The following is a 22,367-nucleotide window of genomic DNA, read 5'->3' on the forward strand; positions in this document are numbered from 1 at the left end:
TAGGAAGGGTCCTCCAATGCATAGGGAGAGGTGCATTTTGACTTTCCTTCCTTTATAAAATGCAGGTAAACTGATACCCAGAACAATGGTGAGAAAGTGCTAATTAAATACATGAAAGATAGTAAAATAAATGAGGTGGCTGGTCATAGATGCAGGGCGTGTATGAACTCTCCACGGTGTAGGTGCAGCCCCAGGAGACCTCTAATTCTGCCTCCAGGGAGCGAGGCGCCCCCCCCCCCCTGCACCTCCCAGGTCTGGGAATCTGTTTTTCCAAAGACTACCAGGAGACCTCAAGATTGAATCTGCCTCCCCTTCCACCCTCTGACTTCTATTTTAGATCTGCAGTAAAGATTTGAGGCTTTTTGCAAGCTTTCAACTCTGAGGTATTTTGGACAACTGTAATTTTGTTTGTTCTCTGCCTTATGCGTGTGGTTTCTGCAAACATGAATGTGATTATTTTCTGCATCCTTTCCATAGCAAACATTTCACCCTAAACTACAGGCTCCGAAAGTAGGAACTCTAGTGCACTTGGCATGGTAGGAATGCTTCCTGAGAGCTGAGTGTGACTGTCTCTCTGACGCTTCCTAGCAGGCTTCCAGCCTTGTCTTGGGGTTTGTCCCTCACATACTCGGCGGCCAGCCCGGAAGCACTATTGAGTTATTATGAAACTTAATTTGATGATAATGAGGTGAGTCTATAAAATAACACTTTTGGTTGTTGTCACCCCCCAAAACAGCAATTTGTGGAAGTTCCTGTTTAACATGACTCCAAAGATAGATTACTTGAGTCTGAATCTTGGCTTTTCCACATTTTTCCCCCTAGTAATTTAATTAATTGATTGAATGATTTTAGTGTTAAAATTTTGATCTAGCAAGTATGTGGGTTTGGTGTAAGGAGTCAGATTTGGATCTAGCTCTTCTTCTTTTTCTTTGTCTTTTTAACAGTGAGTGATTGCACCTTGTTTTATTTATTTATTTATTTTTAATTTCTTTGCATTTTCTTTGAAAGGCAGAGAGACAGAGACAGAGACAGAGCTCTTCCATGCACTGGTTCACTCCCCAAGTGTGTACAACATCCAGGCTGAGCCAGGATGAAGCCAAGAGCCAGAAACCCCTTCCAGGTCTCCTCTGTGGGTGATAAGGACCCGACCGCTTGAGCTGTCATCAGCTGCTTTCCACGGTGAGCCTTAGTAGGAAGCTGGAATCGGAAACAGAGCCAAGACTTGAACCCAGGCACTTCGGGCGGCATCTTCACCTCTGTGCCAGATACTGCTCTCCCCCATTTGCTCTTTTTGACATTATTGTTCTTGTTGTGGTAAAATGCACATAACAGCATTTACCATCTTTAAAAGTATTTATTTTATGTATTTGAGAGACAGAGAAAGAGAGAGAGAAAGAGAGAGAGAGGAGAGAATCTTCACTATGCTGATTCATCCCCAGATGGCCACAAAAGGCAGGTCTGGGCCAGGCCAAAGCCAAAGCCAACTCCAAGTCTCCCTTGTGGGTGGCCAGGCCATGTTTCACTGCCTTCCCAGGCATTTTCCCAGGAAGCAGAGTAGCTAGGATGCAAACCCACACTCTGATATGGGATGCCGGCCTCAGAAGTGGCAGCATAACCCACTGCACTGTCATGCTGGCCCCATAAAATTTAATATTTTAACCCTTTTGATTTAGGCGTACCATTCAGAGGTTCACTGGTGTTAAGTACACTCACGACTTTTCCACTGTTTAGCTGTGTGTTAGAGGTTGAATTATTTACCTTGCTGTATCTCAGTTTCCTTTTCTGCAAGTCGGACTTGTACCCTCATTAAATTTTTTACGAGGTTGTGATTTCATTTATAGAAAACATTTGGTGTGCATAGGACATAGTGAGTGCCCACTGTTGGTTAGTGGCCCTGAAGGCTTGCATTGCTGGCAGGCTGCGCCGACTGATTTAAAAGTCTTGATGAGCCTGTTGGCATAGGTCTGGCCGCGCACATGTGTGGGTGGTGCCAGCCATTGCCTGTTGCATCTCACTGAAGACCTGCAGAATTCTCATTGTGTACATTGGATAATTTTGCATAACTTCTGTGTCCACGTTAGCATAGGTTTGACAGGAGTTTGAAGTTCAGGGGTGAAAAAAAGATTTTCTAACAGATTTGAATTTCAAATTTTTTGGAAAGATTTGTTGATCTTTATTGACTCCAACCATGAGGACTCCATTGAACAGTGATTCCAGAGTATACAGACAAACTCGGGGTTCTGTGCAGTTTTGAAGTACATAAAAGATCATTACCCAGAGACCCATGTAACAAAGAGCTGAACAGTTTCTGCTCCCTTAGATGCTAAATCAGATAATTTCATTGCTTTGCTGTAAAATTCCCAATTTCTATGTTAGATTTGATAGAGTCACATTATTTGCAGAGAAACTAGTAATGAAGAGAGTTCAAGTTTAAAGCATAATGCAGGAGGCTTGAAGAGGGTAAACTCTGGAGCTCGTTCCATAAACTACCTCTTTTTAGAGCTTCTGAGAAGATCTCATTTTAAAAAATGTGGGCAGCAATTATTTTAAGTTTTCAAGGAGAAATGCACAGGAGAGTGAGAGTATTTATTTTTTATTTATGAATTCTAAATGAGTGAATTGTGTGATCAAAATGATAAGAGAGAAGTCTCAGGTAACAAGTATTTTATTTACATTTAAATCTTCTAGAAAAATTATACCAGAAAAAATATACCATATTATATTTCTTTAAATTATTTCAATACTGTTTCTATCAAAGCTCCTAGTAAATAATAATGTGGAATGGTTTCTATTTTGTTATTAAAAATCTTACTTCTTTTTAGTTTGGTAAGAAGCTTCTAACTAGATCTGTAAGAAAGGATGTAAAAAATCATCTGGAATGACAAGCGATTTCTAGCTTTAAAATTCATGTTCCCACAGTGGAATATTCTATATTCAGTTGCCGTCACAAAAATGTCTTTCTTATCAGCTGCTCTCTAGCTAAATGTGAACTTTAAAAATTGGAAAACCAGGCGCTTTCTAGACAGTTCACTCTTTGTTTCATATTCTTGGCCTACAAGAAAAAAAAAAAAGTTCCTAAGGAAGTATTTCTGGATGAAGTCTGACTCTTCAGTTGCCTTGGTAGTTCAACCTACAAAATTTTTGTTGTTTTGGAAATTGGTAGTGACCCTAAGTATAACGGCAAGAACACTTACTTCTAAAGCATGGATCATATTTATTTCCTACAAAGTGAGTAACAGTGTTAAGCATTTCAGTCCGGTCACTGTGTTAGGCACACTTGGTCAGGGAGTCAGTGTGACCCTGAGTATCACTAACTTATGTCATGAACTGTGGGGCAGAGCGCTGTGGTGCAAGAAACACCAAGTCTGGGCTCAGGAGGTCTGACATGCAGTGGCCTTTGCACCGTGGAGCCCAGCCTTCGTGTTGTAAGAAGTCGTGATGGGAAAAAGGAAGGCACTGGCCTCACCGTAGCAGCTTCTAGAAGGCTCTCTCCATGCCCCTTGCCTCTCTTCATTTTTCACGTGGTTTCCCCAGGCTGACAGCTCACAGGGCCGCTCCTTATTGATGTAACAGTGAGTGATGCAGCGTGGCCATCCCGGGGTCTCAGCTTCAGTTCACACCGGAGTGGGCCCGCAGAGCCTCCCAGCACTCACCTTCCCTCTCTCTCTGGACGACTTCGTGCGTTCTCTCCTGACAGCTTTCCGATCTTCTCCATCCCTCAGTGTCGGCTGAGCCTGCAGACACCCGGGAGGATGGCACCTGCAGGCCCCCCGCGGCATCTGCTCCTTTGCTGGCGTTGGGCTTACGTCTCCTGCCATAGAGGACTTCCAGGTGTTCCAGGGAAGACCATGTCTCCAGCTGAGCCCCAAGGCCCTGTCCCCTCCCGTCTCCTTGACAACCGTAACTCCACCAGTTGTCTCATTCCCGTATCACCAGTTCTTCCCTTTGCACCCAGTTGTCTGTGGCTCATTGACCCAGCAGCAGCAGCACTGGGGACAGAGGATCCATTGCTTCCTGCCTTCAACGCCTTCTTCCTCCCTCCTCGCAGGTCACTCCCTGGGAAGTCTCCTTTGTTCTCCTGCCTCTGGATGTGAGTGTCCCAGGGCTCAGTCCTTGACCCTGTCCCCAGTCCTCACTCTGGTCCCTTGGTGATCTTTGCAGTTGATGTCTTTGCATGCCGTTTGCACTCTGACCACTCCCCACATGTGTCCCCCGAGCCCCAGCCTTGCGTGTCTTGCTGATTTTCTTTCCTGCCCATCTCTCAGGCATCTCAAATAGCAGCTCCAGAGCGACTCTTGACCTGCTCTGCCATATCTGCCCATGGGCTTCCTTGGCTGGGCATGGCACCTCCACTCCTCTACTGCCTGGGCCGGAACGTGCAGTCATAGTTAGCTCATTTTTTCCCCCTCTCAAACCCACACCCAGATCTGGTTAGGTCTACTTTCAGAGGATCCAACCTGAGGTCTGACTGCTTTTCACCACTTCCTCTGCAGCCCTCAGGTCTTCTAGCTGCCTTCTCTGGCCTGAGGGATTGCAGCAGCCCCTCACTGGTCTCCCTGCCCCCACCCTTGCTTCTGCACAGTCTATTCTGAACACATACCCAGGAAGAGCTTTGCAAAAGGTGAGTCAAACCCTGTACCAAACCCTACTAAGCGGTCAGGTCTTTTACGGTGGCTAAACCCTGCGTGACTGGCTACCCAGCGGTGTCATTTTCTGTTTTCTCACTCTTGTTCCCTCTACTAGAGGCCTCCCGTCTTCACCTGAGGGCTTGCCTGCCTGCTCTTCACTCCGGGGAAGGGTCCTCCTCTCCCAGGTGTGCCCATGGCTCGCTCTCTCTCTTGAGTGCTCCCCATTGCGGCCAGCAGCTTAACCCACTGGGCCCCAGCGCTGGTCCCCTTAGTCATCCCCTCTAAGACTCCCTCTTCTCCCCCGGAACTCCTAGCTTGTTTTTCTCTTTGGCACATGCCATCTAGCTTACCATCAGTTTTGCCTGAGAGTTTTGTCTGTGTCACCCCGCCCTAGAACGTAAGTTCCAGAGGACAGGGTTTTGGCCACCATGGGCCGTGTCTGCCCGCTGCTCAGCCCTGTCGCTGGCATGTATTGGTTGAGTGACTCCACTGAGAAGAAGCGTTCACAAAACAAAAAACATAATTGTCCATTTCCCTTTCTTAAAATATAGGCTTCATTTGACATTCCAAATTTTTATTTTAATCCGAAAGTTGAATGTTTTCTAAGGATATACAAAAGAAATTATAATTTAGGCTGCTTTCATCATTTTTATGCACATAAAATGCCATTAGTGATAAAAAATACTGTTCACATTATGTACAAGAATATTGCTATTGATTTTCAAATATGTATATAAAGTTTTCTCATGGGATATCAAATTTAAATATACTACAGTAGCTTTAAATCTCCAGGATCATGTCTACTTAAGAGTATCACTAGTAATATTTTTCAGGTTTTTCTTGATAAAATTTGTGGTAACAATTCCTTCTTCAGCTTATTACACAACACCTTGAAACTGACAACAGAACTTGCGGGGTCATGTTTGAATTTTGCCTTATCTGAGATTACTTAATTACTGCTATAAGTAATGCCATATGGCAGAAGTTGTGAATTCCACATGGTTTCTACTTCAAAATGATAGCTACTGCCTCACTCTACTTGATGTTTAACTCAGGTATTTGGAAAACTTGAGCAGTGAGCTCTATGACTAGTCAGTCCGTAATTTATTCCACATAAAAGGGAGGATTCATTTCTTTATCTTGGAGCTCTTTTAACACATTTCCATGCCAAATTTAAAAGGTCTCTTAGAGAGTCAATAATTACATCTTTGATGATAAAAGATCTTACATCTTCTGCTGCCTGAAATCATTTACAGCACATTATAAAAAAAAGGACAGTGATACTTGATTTGCTTCAGAAAGGCTTATTAAAATAGGAAGGACCCAATCAATAATATTATGTGAATGTGCTGTGGAAACTGGAAAAGCTCTACATCCCCTGTACTTTGAGGAGTATCAGCTTCCCTAGTGTTTCTGTTTGTTATTTGTAAAGTGTGTGGTAAAAGAACATCTAATTAGATGAGGGTTATGGTTAACTGAAGTGTGCTAGACTCTTTCTCAGTATATTTGATTTCAAAAGTTTCCAACCAAGGTGAAAATCCTAGGAAGTGTGTGTGTGTGTGTGTGTGTGTGTGGTCTGACCGTTTTTATTATAAAGGGCTTTCTTTCCTGCAAAGAACTTTTTTTTTTTTTTTTAAATTTGGCAGGCAGAGTTAGAGAGAGACACAGAGAGAAGGGTCTTCCTTCCGTTGGTTCACCCCCCAAATGGCTGTTACGGCCGGTGCTTCCTCCTGGTCTCCCATGCGGGTGCAGGGCCCAAGCGCCTGGGCCATCCTCCACTGCCTTCCCGGGCCACAGCAGAGAGCTGGGCTGAAAGAGGGGCAACCAGGACTAGAACCCAGTGCCCATATGGGATGCCGGCGCCACAAGCGGAGGGTTAACCACGTGAGCCATGGCGCTGGCCCTGAACTTTTTTTTTTAATAGTCGAGAGTTTCAGTGTTTACATAATCACCTGCTCACAGCAGGTCATTGTTTCATTCTGGGTAGTAAGCTTGGAATGATAATAAAACCCCTGCAAGCCAGGGGCCAAAGGATTCTGAGCCTGTTTCTCTGCCTTTCCCTCCCTGTACAGAAGTCCACTCCCTTCTGTGACCCCCGCATAATCACGCAAGTCTGGGCACGGTGGAGGCCAGTGTGCCTCAGCGTCCTTGGCTCTTGCTGTCTTTGCATTCCCCAAATCACTCACCTTGCAGCCCTTGTCAGGTGCCTTAATCACTAATAACCTGTCTCCCTCTAATTACCACGTGAAGAGGCTGTCTGAACTGCTGGCTAGAGCCTGTTATCAGCTGCTCCACTTGAGCCAAGCAACACGGTATTCCTTACACTGAGAGACGGAGGCCTGTGATTTAGGGACAGGCCTCACCGGGGAAAATCTTAGAGACCTCCGTCTTCCATCCAGCGCCACAGACAACCCCAAGCCTCCTGCCCTCCCCTCATGCCAGTGGCCCGCCCTTTCTGTTCCCTGTCCAGGGCATCCTGGTCTTTACATGGCCTCATGCCTAGATTATTTACAGTGCATTGTAAGAAAAGAAAGCTGATAGCATTTGATTTGCCGCCAGAAGGCTTTTTAAAACAGGAAGGCCCAAATCAATGATACGTGAATGTGCTGTAAAAACCATAATGCCACATCCTCTTTACCTCTGAGGGGTGCTATTAACTTCCCTAATGTTTTTATTTTTAAGGACATAATAAAAGAAAATCTAAAATCTGCCCCCAGCAGAACCCACACCCTGTTGTACTGGCCAGGAAGCCCAGGGGGACGCCTGTCCCTTGTCTGTGCGCGCTCTGCTCTCTGGAATGTCGCCACTGGGCTGTGTGTGTCTCCCTTTCTGCACCCTGAGGCTGTTAGAGCAGGAGCTGTGGCCTCATTACACAAGTATGTCTTTTTCTAGTTGCCATTTCTGGAGTTCTAGACGCTGCTGACTGCTGCATGTCTATCAGCTGACTTCCTTCCAGCATGTATGAGGGGCACAGGCATACGTCTGACGCTGGGATGAGTGAGGGGATAGACACACTGGTCAGCAGATGGAGGAAGCCATTGGATAAGCTGACTGCTAACCTAGTGGAAAAGGAAGTCCTCAAATGGACTTGCAGATTTTGCCCACAGTATGTGTTTCATGTGCTTGTTGGTTAGATTTTTAGCTCCTTTGAAGCCAGACCTTGGTTCATGTTGTCCCATAGAGATTATTCTTAGAGTGCTCTGCTCTCTTCCAGGTGCTGCTCCAATGGTTTATATATGTATGTTTTCTCATGGAGTCCTTTCAGTAACTTAGTGTAGGACCAGTATTGTTATAATTCTCCTATTACAAGTGAAAAAGTTGAGACCTAGAGAAATTACATAATTATTTCCTAGTCTACTCAGCTAGGGCCAGGATTTGAACTCGAGCTCTCTGACCTAAGAACCAGTTTTCCTGCCACGTTTTCCATTTGGTTTGTTCAACAAATAATTTTTGAGCTGTAATAGTATACCAGTGAGCAGTGCAAGGGTTAGGACCTTCAAGGACCGTGTAGTCTAAGAGGTGGGAGAGAGAAAATTAACCACCTGCACACATGAATAAACAAACAACTAGGTGCTAAGCAGAGAGGGAGGGAGGAAGAGAGGGAGGGAGGGAGGGAGAGAAAAGCACAGGCCAGTCAAAGGGTTAAGATGTCTGCTGATTTGTAAGCAGGTGATGAGGGCAGATCTCGTGCTCGCTCGTTAGATTTCTACTGTTGGACATGATTTCTTTGTTGGTCTCTAGTGACATATCCTGAGATCCTGGTTCGCTCAAAACTTGCAGAAATCCACTTATTTCTGCCCCCGTAATCCTGGCAGCGTTGGGGAGTTTTGTCTGTGGAGTTGGGGAGTTGTCTGCCCCTTGGCTGCAGTAGCCCTCCCCGACTGCCGTGCGTTTGCTGGGTCTGCAACCCTCTGGGTGCTGAATCGTGGGGCCAGGGAGGGATGCCTATGTGGAGAGAGGCGTGAGGACTGAGAGGCAGCCACCAGGAGTTGTCAAGCTGGGGAGGAAGGTGAGGCCTGGTAGGATGACGTGGAAAGTGCCCTCCCGTGTCAGTATAGAAGAGCATGGGTTGGCCCACCGAGGCAGTGGTCCCAGGAGGAGTCAAGCAGAGGCTGGGGAAGATGCCAGGCCCATGGCAGCCTCCATCAGGATTAGGGAAGCAGCAGGTCCCTTGTGCTTCGTGGAGGTTCAAGGCTTTAGATTCAGATATGAAGGACATGTTATGTGGCCCATTTATTATTGAGACACTATGATTGGCACCAATGTCCTCAAATCCAATATCCAGGATCCTGCATTTTTGGTGTCATGTGGACTTCCTAGACCTGGGCATGGTTTTGAGGTCCAGGATTAGGCCTGCCTTCTGGCTGGGCAGCAGGCCGCTGAGCACGAGGCTCCGGGCTTTGCTGGACCCTCATGCCTGTGCTTCCTGGCTCTGGGTGGCTGAGAACGCGGGATGTTTTTGCTGCAGCGTGGGGGCCTGGTTCCTCGTGAGGCACCGCTTTTCCTTTTTTTCACAAAAGCAGCAGCATGCCCCCTCCGACGGTGCTGCCTGCACATCGACTGTTTTTCTACCCGACCCTGCTTATTTTTATTCAGCTGGCTACTTTATTTTAGGGCTTTGCAAAGCTTGTTTTGGCAGTGGTCACCCGTATTGTTTTATTTCTGGCTGCACACGGCTTTCATGTGAATGCTTCAATTAAGAAGCGGACGCGGGGAGTTCGTGGTGCTGGGCTTCCGGTTTGCTGCCCGGCTGTGCTGGCATGAAGCTGCCCTGCGCGCGCGGCTCTCGCTGCACGGCTGGACCCCAGACTGGGTTTCCAGGGAGAAGAAGCAGTGCCGGCTTGGGCTGGGTGGGGGGAGCAAGCACTGACGACAGGAGCTCTCCCGTCTGGAGCATGTATTAGGGGCCTGGTACAGAGAGGTCCCTTACTTGTAGCACAGGGCTGCAGAATGTATTTAAGGCCCGCTAACCAGCATCTGAAATGAATCTGTCTTTTCCTGCATTTTATGAGATAGGCCTGGGTGAACAATTCTTTGCCTCTTATGTGAGCCTCCCCATCCTGCAAGTTCAGGGTGGGACTTCCTGTACTTACTGTGTGTCCTTAGGCAAGTTCACTTACCTGTCTGGTCCTTAGTGTCTGCATTGTAGCTGGGCATTTTAGCTGCACGTGCTGCCAGGTTGTGTTGAGGATAAAGTGGGGGGAGGGTACACTGATTTTCTATGGTCATGGCCGATTATAAACAGCAAAACTTCATCATCCTAGGCTGGATTTTTTTTTTTTTCCTGATGGTATCTGAAACTGGCAGGGGAGGAATTTCAAAGTCAGGTGTCTCAATTGCAGCTGACTTCCTTTCCCTTTTGGGAATCTTCCTTTGGGTTGGTTAGTGGGTTCCTGAAGATACAAGATGATTTCCACATTAGCCTAAATACAGCAGAGGAAAGCGAGCAGGCCCTGTTTCTGCACTCTCTTTCCCAGTAATGCAGTGAATTGAGAGTTCAATGCCACGCAGAGACAAGCAGGTCACGTATGGGAAGCTGCCTTCAGGAAAGTGGGGTACTTAGTGTAAGCAGCAGGTCAGGCCTGGGTTTCGTTGCCAAGCTCCACACACTCACTTCCAGAATGAAGCCCATCCGTTCACATTATTTTTAGCACTTTCCGTTTGGTGCACAATGTTGGTAACTTGCTAAGTTCTGGGCAATTCTCAGATCTTGTACACTTTATTTTGGATGATATTATGCTTTGAAAACATTAATGGCTCCTGGACTCATGTCAGTGGTCAGGTCTCAAAGTCATGGATTAATGATGCTAAGAGGTGGGAGCTTGATTCATTCCTTTGTGTCTAGGAGGTGAGTCTAGTAGGAAGCTCTCTGGTCATTGGGTACTTGCCCTTGGAAGGCAGTTCTTCCCTAAGGGTTGGTTACAAAATCCTGAGTCAGACCCAGTTGCTCCTTCTGCCCCCTGGATCACCATGTCATCATTCCTCCATTCATGCTTTGCCATTGGGGACAAGTGGGGCCCCCCTCAGTATTGGACTGTGAACCTCCAAAATCATGTGACAAAATAAACCTGTTTCAATCATAGATAGGTATTTTTATAATGATGAAAATTGATAATTTTTAATAAGTTTATTATTGAGAGAGAAATAGCCAAGCAGACAATGCTCCATGCACTGGTTCACCCCTGAAATGTCCACAATGGCCAGGGCCAGATGAAGCCAAAGCCAATGTCTAGGAACTCAGTCCAGGTCTCCTGTGTGAGTGGCAGGGGTCCAACTGCTTGAGCCATCACCTGCTTCTTCCTGCAGGGTGCACATTAGCAGGAAGCTGGGATTGGAAGCAGAGCTGGGACATGAGCCCAGGTAATGTGTTATATGCTGATGAAAACAGGAATAAATCGGCATATTACTCATTAACTTGAGAAAAAGTCAGACTTCTCCATTTTTCAGTTTTGTTAGAAGTTGAACAATGCTGATAAAGGCAGCTGGTTTGGTATTGACATTAAAAGAGCATCTGAGCTCTGTGTAGGTTTTCTTTTTTTTTTTTTTTTTTTTTTTTTTGACAGGCAGAGTGGATAGTGAGAGAGAGAGACAGAGAGAAAGGTCTTCCTTTACCATTGGTTCACCCTCCAATGGCCGCCACCGCTGGCGCGCTGCGGCCGGCGCGCCGCGCTGATCCAAAGCCAGGAGCCAGGTGCTTCTCCTGGTCTCCCATGGGGTGCAGGCTTGGGCCATCCTCTACTGCCTTCCTGGGCCACAGCAGAGAGCTTGCCTGGAAGAGGGGCAACCGGGAAAGAATCCGGTGCCCCGACCGGGACTAGAACCCGGTGTGCCGGTGCCGCTAGGTGGAGGATTAGCCTATTGAGCCGCGGTGCCGGCCCAGGTTTTCTAATATAGCTTCTTTCTTTTCATCTAGAAACACAAACCCAGGGTAAGAGAGTGCCCAGGGCATAGAGAACTTCTCACTCACTCAGTGCACAAGAAGTCTGATCATTTGACTGGCAGTGTAGGCCTGTTGTTACTTGCTCATAATGTATGGCCCAACTTTTAATAAGGGGTTCCTGAAGACGTCCATACAGGACAGCACACTAAACAAGACTTGAAGATAAGATACTGGCTGCAGTTTTGAAGGGCCGGCCTGGGGGAGGGGAGGCATTCAGGTTTGAGCAGGTGTACCTTTTGCTGGCAGCAGGCGGGACTCATCCCGTCCCTGAGATGCTCTGAGCAGCCCTGGGTGCAACTCCCGCTTCTGGACCAAGTGAGGCTTCCCGAGAAGCCTTGGGAAAAATGTTAAACTTTGCCCTCGACACTGGAGATTCTGGAGAAGATAAGAAGGGAAGAGAGCAAATAAAACCCGTTCTGTAAATAGTGATGAAATACCAGACTCATACCCTAATTATCACATGATTCCAGATTCTTTCCTTTTTTTTTTTTACCAAGTTGTAAATAATGTTACCTTTAGTAACTTAACCAAGTATTCCAAATTTGCTTAATTTGTAAGCTGTTTTATAATTTTAGTTCTCCTACCATTTCCAAGTTTGAAAACAAAATTCAGGTTACTTTGTAGAACATATAGATTGTATAGTGCAGTGACCAGTTTGTTAAAAGGATGTGCCAGTGTTTACTATGTATTTGTATTTTGTAATACAATAATTTTCTGATATTGTATATTTGTAATATAGCACTTTATGATATTTAACTGCTGGTATTGATTGTTATAAGGAAATAAAATCACTTGGATTCCAGTACTTCTGTCCAGAGATCTAGGCTCTGAGAGGCGCATTAGAGCTGCCAGGTGTGCGTGTGCTCTGATCTTACCTACCTGGCATCAGAGACAGGACACTGAGTAACTTGCTTACATATCTCAGGTTGTTGTGGATTTAGAATTGCTCGTCTGTTCTCAGGTTGGAGTGGTTTCTGTTAGAAATTTGATAATTTATTGTCTTTTCAGAAGTTTGTGGTTGTACAACAATGTTTCTTTAAAAAGAAAACCCTAAATAATTTTTTTTTGGCTGAGAAAAACAAGCATTAAGAGTGGACATTTGGTGGAGCTGTTATATTTGATACAATTGCTTAGTACACCTGTGTTCTATATAAGAGCGCCTGGGTTCCAGTCCCAACCCCACCTACGATTCCAGCTTCCTGCTAAGATGTGGTTCATGTACTTGGGTGCCTGCTACCCAAGTGAGAGATCTGAATTGAGTTCCAGCCTCCTGACTTTAGCCCAGCCCAGCCTTGATTGTTGTGGGCATTTGGGCAGTAAACCAACAGGTAAAAAGATATCCCTCTGTCTCCACCTTTCAAACAATTTAAGTAAATTTTTTAAAACATCAGTGACACTGAAACTACTGAAAATTTTTTTTTACCTGAAAGTTGTTGAAACATTCTATATCTTTCTGCATCCAACTGGATCATATAGTTCTAGCAATTCTCAGAAAAGTAAAGTTGGAACGTAAACTAGAACCTCAGTGGAATTTTCTTGTAGTTGAACCTGAAGGACAAATACGAGTTCTCCGGGCAAGTTTCCAACATTTGTAGTCCGGTGCAATCACCCACATCTAATGAAGGGTTTCAGGAAGTAAGAATGCAAGAGACTTCTGGAATTTTTTTCTGTTTAGGTTCTAAACATTCATGAAAGGAAGCTTTCTTCAGTGTTTCCTTTTAATTGAATAAGAAGGACCTCACCTCAGAGTTTTCTTTGGCTTTTTAACTCTTTTCTCATAAAACAAATTCTTTAAGTAGAAAAAGAATAACAATACTGATGAGAGGGTTCATTGCTTTAAAAAATTAGACACACACACAGATGATTCTGCATATTGTGGAAATGTGCATGTATTTCATGTCATGTCATCTCAAGATACAGAGGATCCACCGTGAGAAGCTTCCTCCCTCTCACTCCCTCTGTCCACCTAGACAGAGATCCTTGCTCCAGAAATAACCCCTTCTACCAATTTCTTGTCTAGCCCTTCAGAGATAAAATATTTACAGCTAAATGGTTATGTAAGTATCCACTAGAAAACACAGATACTCTCTACACTGTTTTGTACTTGCTTTTAAAAAACCATTTACACCGTGTCTTGGAGGTGGTTTCCTATCAGCACATATAGAGCTACATCATTCATTTTAATAGCTGCATAGTTTTAATGTTCCATTATGGAATATGATTAATGTTACGTTCCATCAGAATTAAAATCACATTAGTATGGATTGGCTGTTTTAATTTTAGCCATCTTTATGATATTTACTAATGGTAAATTAATATTTAACCAGCCTTCACTGATAATTAAATTGCTTTTTATCTTTTGCTGTTTCAAAATGTATCACTTGCACACATATGACTGCATCCGTAGATGAAGAAAGGTTGCTAAGCTGAATTATATTTGTAGCTGTTAAGTCATAGGTACTTCAGGTAGACAACATGATGTTTTGGTACATGTATATACACATAGTGAAATGACAGCTGTAGTCAACCAAGTTAACTAATCCATCTTGTGTAGTTTCCTGTGTATGTGTGTGTGTGTGCGCGTGTGTGTGGCAAAAGCACCTAACAATCTACTCTCAGCAAATTTCCAGGTCATGGTAAGATGATTAACTGGTCAGTGTCGGCGCTTCCTCACCCTGCAGAGCTGCTGCCTTCTGCCTTTTGCTCTAAGCTCCTCATTTTGGTAGATATTCCTAAAATGTTCTCCACCTAATGTGCTCCACAGCCTCAGCATTACCGTGTGCGTACCCGATCTTGTATTCCTCAGCCTAGTTGAACTGTCTCCATGGGGCTGTCATTTGCATTGCTGCGATTCCAGTGAGGTTGATGACTCTTATCCTTATGCCTACGACCCATTTGTGTGCCCTGTTCTGTGAGCCATCTTTTTCCTAGTGTATTTCCCTCAGTTTCATTCTTACTGATTGTAGAAGCTCTTTCTACGTAAAAAAGATTAGCCTGTTGGATTTATGAGTGGTAGGACTTCACCCCCAGCCCCCACACATGCATGGGTGAAGTTCCGTTAGTTGTAAAATGCCTTGAGTTGTGTTTTTATGTGTCAGATTTATCTGTTTGGTTTTCTGTCATCTGTGGAAAGACCTTCCTTATCCTAAGGTCCTAAACCGTAGTTTCCCACCTGTTGCCCTATTGCTGCCATGACTTTGTCGTTGGCAGTGAGGCAGGGTTCTGGATGGTTTCAGGTGCTCAGCAGCTTCTCAAGCAACCACCTGACTTTGCATTTTCTCCCTGTGGGCTTCAAGTGCCGCTTGGGCTGCACAGTTGATTTCTGTATGTGTATCTCTTTGTCTCATTTCTCATCTTTGCAGTTTGTTCCAATGAGCTTCCCATCTATCCACCACATTGCTTTCTCATGTATTTTTGATGTCTGGCACAGCTGGTTCCTCTCCTAGCTCCTGTTTTTTGGAGAGAGATGTTATCATTTTGTGCTGTTATTTTACCACATGCCTTTTAGAATCCCCTTATCTGATAATCCTTAAACAATTTTTTTAAGTTAGAAGTGCATTTTAAATCTTTCAGGTATAACAGAATGGACACCTTTTTGATATGGAGTTTTCTTTAGTTAATGGAACAGCTTTTTGATGGGTTTAACTTTTGTGTTGCATTTTGCCATTTTCTTCATATAAACTCTATGCTATTTCTTAAGAAAATTAAGTCTCTCACCCTTCTGTAATTGCCATAGGTAGGTCTCTGCTGTTATCTCAGTTTGCTAGTTCGTGTGTGAAGCCTGATGCCTCAGCATATTAGTTTTCGTCCCTGTATCATTGTTATTTTCTGTTGATAACTCTTGGATTTTACAGAAGAACAATCATCTTATCTACAAATAAGTAGCTTTGTCTTATCCTTTCCAACTTTGAGTCTTGTTTCCTTTCCTTGCCTAATACCTTCCTCTGGTTATTTTCTGAACACTGATAAATATAATTGATATAAATATATTGATAAATATAATTTTAGTAGTAAATAAAAGCATTCTCTTCCCTTCTCTCATCCACTTTCTCTTTGTGTGTGTGTGTGTGTGTGTGTGTGTGTGAATCATGAAAGGAAGTATCTGACTCTTCTAGTTTTGCTAAGCAGTTGTATCCTGGGCACCAAGGCACAGTCAGAAGCAGGTGGTGGGTTCTAGAGTTCCCCGGCACAGTGGGTGACTGCAGTTCACAATGCTGCACGTGGAGCTGGGAGAGAGGAGCCGGTAGTCTCTAAGCAGAAATAAAAGATGAGAAAACTGAAATGCTCGTCAATTAATTTAATCAGTTTACACTCTTTACATGGTTAGAGTATAGCGGTGTACCCCATAATAATGTACAGGTTCGGCCGGCGCTGTGGCTCAATAGGCTAATCTTCCGCCTGCGGCGCCAGCACCCCGGGTTCTAGTCCTGGTTGGGGTGCCGGATTCTGTCCTGGTTGCCCCTCTTCCAGGCCAGCTCTCTGCTGTGGCCCGGGAGTGCAGTGGAGGATGGCCCAGGTGCTTGGGCCCTGCACCCCATGGGAGACCAGGAAAAGCACCTGGCTCCTGGCTCCTGCCATCGGATCAGCGCGGTGCGCCGGCCGCAGCGCGCTAGCCGCGGCGGCCATTGGAGGGTGAACCAACGGCAAAGGAAGACCTTTCTCTCTCTCTCTCTCTCTCACTGTCCACTCTGCCTATTAAAAAAAAATGTACAGGTTCTTCATGTTAATAAAAAAAAAAACAGGGAAAACAAAGAGAATGAATATAAATGTTCTAAAAGTGATACCTGATGTTGAACACACACCTCAGTAAAGTTACGGGGGGGTCAATGCATTGTAAACTTGAAATGGGTCAATTTTTGGTATATAAAAATACACCTCAATAAAACGTTCTTAATAACAAATGAACATAGCATTTTATCCAATGTCTTTTGAGTATCCATGGAGATTATCATATGCTATTTCACCTTTGGTCTACTTGTATGTCAAATTGTTGTAATAACCTTTATTACTAGATAAATCCCACTTACCGTATGTTAATATTTTTATGTTCTACTGAATTCTATTTGCTAATGTTTAGAATTAAGGATTGGCATCAGTGTTTAGTAGGTTCATGGATATGTAGTTTCCCTTTCATGTACTTTCCTTGTTAGGTGATCATGCCAATATTATACCTAACTTTTTAAGTAAGATTTTGGCAATGTTCCTTCTTATTATATGGGTTGGAATGGTTGAAATATTATCAGATTATTCCTTTAAAAATTTTTGTTACAGTTCCCCCTCTGGAGCCATTCGGTGCTATTTATTTGTATATTTGTTTACTGGTGGGGGCGTCAGGGGATGTAGCTCCTGCACTCCCACTCCCAGGATGGCACTGAACTACTTGCGTTTCCTTCATCCCTCCCCTTGGTCAGGGTGCATGTGGCGTGTTGTTCACTAGGCATTTTCATTGCTGCAGGACGAGGTGATGTCTTACCGTCGAGGTCGTGTTTTCGGGAGAGCTGACTCTTTCCTCATATCCAGTGTTTTATGATGTTTGGCAGTCATGTCTCCCATTCTGAGACTTACGTATTAGGGGTTATTCCGTCATTTTACTGGTGAGGGGCGATACTGTGAGCCTTGCATGCTGCGTGCTTACGTCACTCTGTAGACCAGTATTACCGTTTTTATACACTTGGTTGGTGGTCTCCAGTTTTCCTGGTGGTCATGTGGCAGAAAGACTTGGTTCTTAATAGATGTTGATTTCTCTTGTGGTTTTAGTGAATAAAATATTTGTGTAGAGTTTTATTACATGCAGAGGGTATGAAAGTCATATTGCTTGTGTATAAAAGTGTATTCCCCAGTTCAAAAGATTATACATATGTATATGTGTGTTACACATATATATGCCAAATTGAGTTAATAATTATTGTAAGTATATGTATTCAAATATATTGAAGAATGGATTTTTTTCTGGAATGCATAAAGTAGCATGAGTTTGAGATAATTGCAAGATAGAGGAAGAAATTTCCCTCTCATGTCTTGGTTTGCAAATTAAGAAAGCTAAAAGTTTTACCAATTCTTTTGTTTTTTCTTATCCCATGTGTAGCTGAATGTAGCGAAGAAATTAGAAATCATAACACTATGGTAACAGATGCAAAAAATGATCATGTCAATCTAACTTCAGATTATAATATTGAAAAATATTCATGAATAATAAGATAATATGAGTTTGTTGAGGATTTATTGACAAAATGTTCTTTTCTTCTCTCACAGATTTATCTAAAAACAGACTGGTTGAAGTTCCAATGGAATTGTGCCATTTCGTATCACTGGAAATTCTTAATCTGTATCACAATTGCATCCGAGTCATTCCCGAGGCCATCATCAACCTGCAGATGCTGACTTACTTAAACTTGAGGTAGGTTAACTGTGAATGCGGTAGTCAGGTTCAATGAAGAAAGACAACGTAGTTTTTTTTTTTTTTTTTTTTTTTTTTCTGTCATTTTCCCTCTTTGAAATTCCTTGACCATTCTTAGAAATAAGCCACCATGGAGATCATTTAAGAAATACCTTTTTGTAATGAATTTATAGTGCCTTTAATACTGCTGTTGGTACTAGACTTTCTGAATGTCATATGACAAGATTTTTTGAAAATGATTTACATTGTATTAATCTTTCTTTAATTGGAATTTGTAAGGTTGTAGGCATGCCATTTTCAGATACTAAGGTAGATTTTGTCAGATCAGAGGGAAGGGTAAGGGAGGTGACAAAGATTATGAATTCCAGGTTCTTGGCTTCAGCTTCGTCTACTCCCAGCTGTTGCAGGCACTGGGGAATGAAGCAGTGGATAGAAGATTCTCTCTCTCTCTCTCTGTCTCTGGACTTTCAAGTAAACAAGTAAAATAGAAATTGATTAATTAATTTTTGAAAGGCATTCATGGGGGCCAGCGCTGTGGTATAATAGGTTAAGCCTCTACCTGCAGCACCAGCATCCCGTACGTACAGTTCATGTACCAGTTCAAGTCCTGGCTGCTCCACTTCTGATCCAGCTCTCTGCTAATGGCCTGGGAAAGCAGTGGAAGATGTCCCAAGTGCTTGGACCCCTGCACCTGCGTGGGAGACCCAAAAGAAGCTCCTGGCCCCTGACTTTGGATTGGCTCAGCTCCAGCTATTGGCTGCCCTTTGGGGAGTTGTTTTCTTTGGGGAGTTGTTTCCTTTGGTGATGAGACCTCTCTCTTTCTTTCTCTCTCTCTCTCTCTCTCTCTCTCTCTCCTTATCGATGTCTGGATCTCTGCCTCTCAAATAAATAAATAAATCCTTAAAAAATAAAAAAGGCATTGAAGAGCTAAGACAAATTTTAAAAGCGAGAGACAAAATGTGGTGAGTCTCTAGGTGTTCTTGATAACATTGAGCCCATTCACTGTAAGCCTCCCAAAGAAAGTTAAGGAACAGAAAGTCACTCTAGCCATAGATAAAGTTTGCTCTGTTATAGCCTGCTAAAGTCAGTCCGTGCTCTCGGAGGACGGTTTAACGCTTTGACTCCCAGAGTGTGCATGACATAGGTTAAGTAACATATCAGCAACCCTGGTAGCCCTGGAGTGGGGTAAGTAAGTGACTCTAAGGCCTTGTTTTAGGTTTTCAAGCTGAGTGGTGCTTTGGTCACATTCTGGCTCCTTACTTCCAAAATCCTTGCCTCGAGTTTGGGATTTCAGAAGAGAGAGTGGAACTGTTTTATCAAACTCTCTCTATTATGAAAATGAGCCCATAGAGTTCACGCATGTCAGTTCTATCATCTTCGTGCAGAGGGTGGCACCTGAAGAATCCCAGGGGCCAGCGTCGTGGAGCAGCTTGCGATGCTGGTGTCCCATATCGGAGCGCAAGTTTGCATCCTGTGTATTCTACTTCCAATCCAGCTTCCTGCCAATGCACCCTGGAAGGCAGCAGATGATGGCCCATGTACCTGGGCCCCTGCCACTCATGTGGGAGACCTGGATGGAGTGCCTGGCTCTTGACTTCAGGCAGGCTCAGAGCTGCCTATTAGGAAGTGAACCAGTGGATGAAAGCTCTCTGTCCCTCTCTCCTTTCATCTCTCTCTTTTTCTCCCCCCTCCCCACCCTCTGCATTTCAAATAAATAAATAAGTTTTAAAAAGAAACCATAGAATTCCAATGCACTTGGTAGGGCATCACTTTATGAAAGAAACAAAAGAGGATTTTTATTTTTGGGTGAGTCACTGAGAATTAGGAGGCTTTTCCAATGCTTTTTATTGCAGCTAAAAAATTGGTTTCCATTGCATATCCATAAAAGTGCGTATGTTTTTCATCAGAATTGCAAAAAAAAAAAAAAAAAAAAGAAGAAGAAGAAGAAGAAGAAGAAGAAACAAAAAACCTAGGCTTGTTTGTAAGCGGTTTAATTTCTTTTCCACAAATAAGATGTAGGTTACTGTTAGGGTGATCAGGAGACTCATATATCTATCTGATCGTCAGTTTTGCAGGTTCCAGTTCATCTGACTGTTTTTTTCCCTGCTGTTTCTGCCACAGTGGAATGTCAGCTACCTTGGAGTGGCCTAGTGGAACTACCCATAATGGTGTTTGTAGATTTTGGTTCAGTGTCTCCCTTAGATATCTATCCTGTAGTCCCAACCCCCAAAAGGAAACTATTCCCAAAACCTACAGAGCAGTCACGTATCTCCCCACTTTTGTCTTGCTGTGGCATTTCTGTCCCTAGTGGTTCTACAGGCAATAAGTAAATTAATTTAACTGGATTGTTGTGTTAAGTCTGTGTGAGCTGAGCAGCTTCTGGGTGTGGATGGCAGTGTTCTTCTAGGATGCTACAGAGCACAAAATTTTTAAAACAAAAACACTAGATAATAATATAATCTTAAAATTTATTTCATACTTTTAAAGCATTAGTAACACTTGTTATGGTATGGTGATTTTTTTGTTGTTCTACATAGTTGAAAGTCGATTGCTGCTATCTGTAGATGAGTAGGAAGAGTAAGATGGAACATGGATCTCAGAATGCTTTAATGCGAGGACATAGGGAAGTCGTTGATGCTGATCATGTCCCAAGAAGACCTTGTACTTTATAAACGGTTATGTGATGAATTCCGAGGGGATGGCAAGGAGTAAGAAATGAAGGGACTGTTGAGCACCCAACTGTTTAGTTTTGTTTTTCACCATAATGCTTTAATGTCATGCTTGCCTCTCTCTCTGCTTCCATTTGTGTTGGTCATATTTGTGTTGTTTCTTTGCTCAAATCTGCTACTTTGAATGCTCCTGTGACTGAGACTTATTCTCTGTTGACTCATGTGCCTTTTGCAAGAACTGGATGGAATTAAGAAAAAGTACATCTCTTCTCAGAGGTAGTGTGGAAGACATGTGAGCGACATATGACCATCTAAGCTTTTGGAAGGCCAGACACTATAAATACATGCAGAATTATTTTTATTCTTCCTTTAAAAATTGTTTAATGAGTGTAAATGTGTAAACATGAAATTGTGTTGAGGACAGGCTTTAGATCAGGAGGCTGGTCAATTACAGGTCTTTTTTTTTTTTTTTTTTTTTTTTTTTTTTGACAGGCAGAGTGGACAGTGAGAGAGAGAGACAGAGAGAAAGGTCTTCCTTTTGCTGTTGGTTCACCCTCCAATGGCCGCCGCGGCCAGTGCGCTGCGGCTGGCGCACCGCGCTAATCTGATGGCAGGAGCCAGGTACTTATCCTGGTCTCGCATGGGGTGCAGGGCCCAAGGACTTGGGCCATCCTCCACTGCACTCCCTGGCCACAGCAGAGAGCTGGCCTGGAAGAGGGGGCAACCGGGACAGAATCCGGCACCCCGACTGGGACTAGAACCTGGTGTGCCTGCGCCGCAAGGCGGAGGATTAGCCTAGTGAGCCGCAGCACCGGCCAATTACAAGTCTTTTAATCCCTGTTTGATCACTGCATGGAGTTGAGAAATACCTTCTAGGAATTACACCTTTAAAATTAAGTTATTTCTCTGTTTTGGAGTGATCTGAGGTAGAGTACAATATAGACAATAGAGCTCTGACCTAAAAAAACCCATTTGACAAATAGACAGGTGACTGTCCCATCTGTAATGTGTAATAGTATCTAAAAAATTCTAGCATCTAATTAAGTTGCTAAGTCTTCTAAAACGTTGAGTAGTGCTGTCTGGGTGAATTCTTGTTTGCAAACTGCCATCCTTGCATCCCTTAGCCATTCCAAAGCCGGTAACCAGGAGGAACTCAGAATAGTGTGCTTGTGTGTGCACATGACAGCAAGTCTCACAACAACCACAGATGGCCTTTTGGGCCCTAAAAGAATATTAAGTCAACAGGATAAAATGTGCGTCTTTTTGGATGTGGCAACGGGGCATGATGGGCCTTGTTAACTTCTGACTTTTGGGGAAGCCTGCCAGTCCCTTCACTTGAACAGGAAATGGAGACTCAGATTGAGTAAGCTACTGAGTTGCCAAAGCGGCAAGCATATCGTCAGTCAAAGCATGGCATTATCATTAATTTAGAAATATACTGGGGCTGGCACTGTGGCGCAGTAGGTTAATCCTCTGCCTGCAGTGCTGGCATCTCATATGGGCGCCAGTTCTAGTCCTGGCGCCTCCTCTTCTGATCCAGCTCTCTGCTGTGGGTTGGGAAAGCACTTGAGCCCCTGCACCCATGTGGGAGACCTGGAGTAGGCTTCTGGCTCCTGGCTTTAGATTGGCACAGCTCCTGCAGGTGAAGCCATGTGGGGAGTGAACCAATGGATGGAAAACCTTTCTCTCTATCCCTCTCACTGTAACTCTTTCTCTCAAATAAATAAATAAAA

The 22,367-nt window shown here is 43.9% G+C and overlaps 1 protein-coding gene across 7 annotated transcripts in view; it reads left to right on the forward strand.

Moving 5' to 3' along the window:
* Window positions 1-22,367, forward strand: part of LRCH1 (leucine rich repeats and calponin homology domain containing 1) — a 212,435-nt gene that overhangs the window by 87,408 nt on the left and 102,660 nt on the right. For 6 of the 7 annotated variants that reach the window (XR_016213262.1, XM_070048799.2, XM_070048800.2 and 3 more), the window contains exon 2: window positions 17,821-17,965. Coding sequence is in view for 5 of the 7 variants with exons in the window: in XM_070048799.2 (XP_069904900.1) it covers window positions 17,821-17,965 (145 nt within the window). In the remaining 2 variants the exon portion in view is untranslated. Of the gene's footprint in view, window positions 1-17,820; window positions 17,966-22,367 lie in introns of those variants that run through there. The other variant, XM_089304122.1, reaches the window with a different exon arrangement.

This window comes from Oryctolagus cuniculus, chromosome 9 (assembly GCF_051225735.1).
Source record: "Oryctolagus cuniculus isolate XC-2025 breed Fujian yellow rabbit chromosome 9, ASM5122573v1, whole genome shotgun sequence".
Lineage (NCBI taxonomy): Eukaryota > Metazoa > Chordata > Mammalia > Lagomorpha > Leporidae > Oryctolagus > Oryctolagus cuniculus.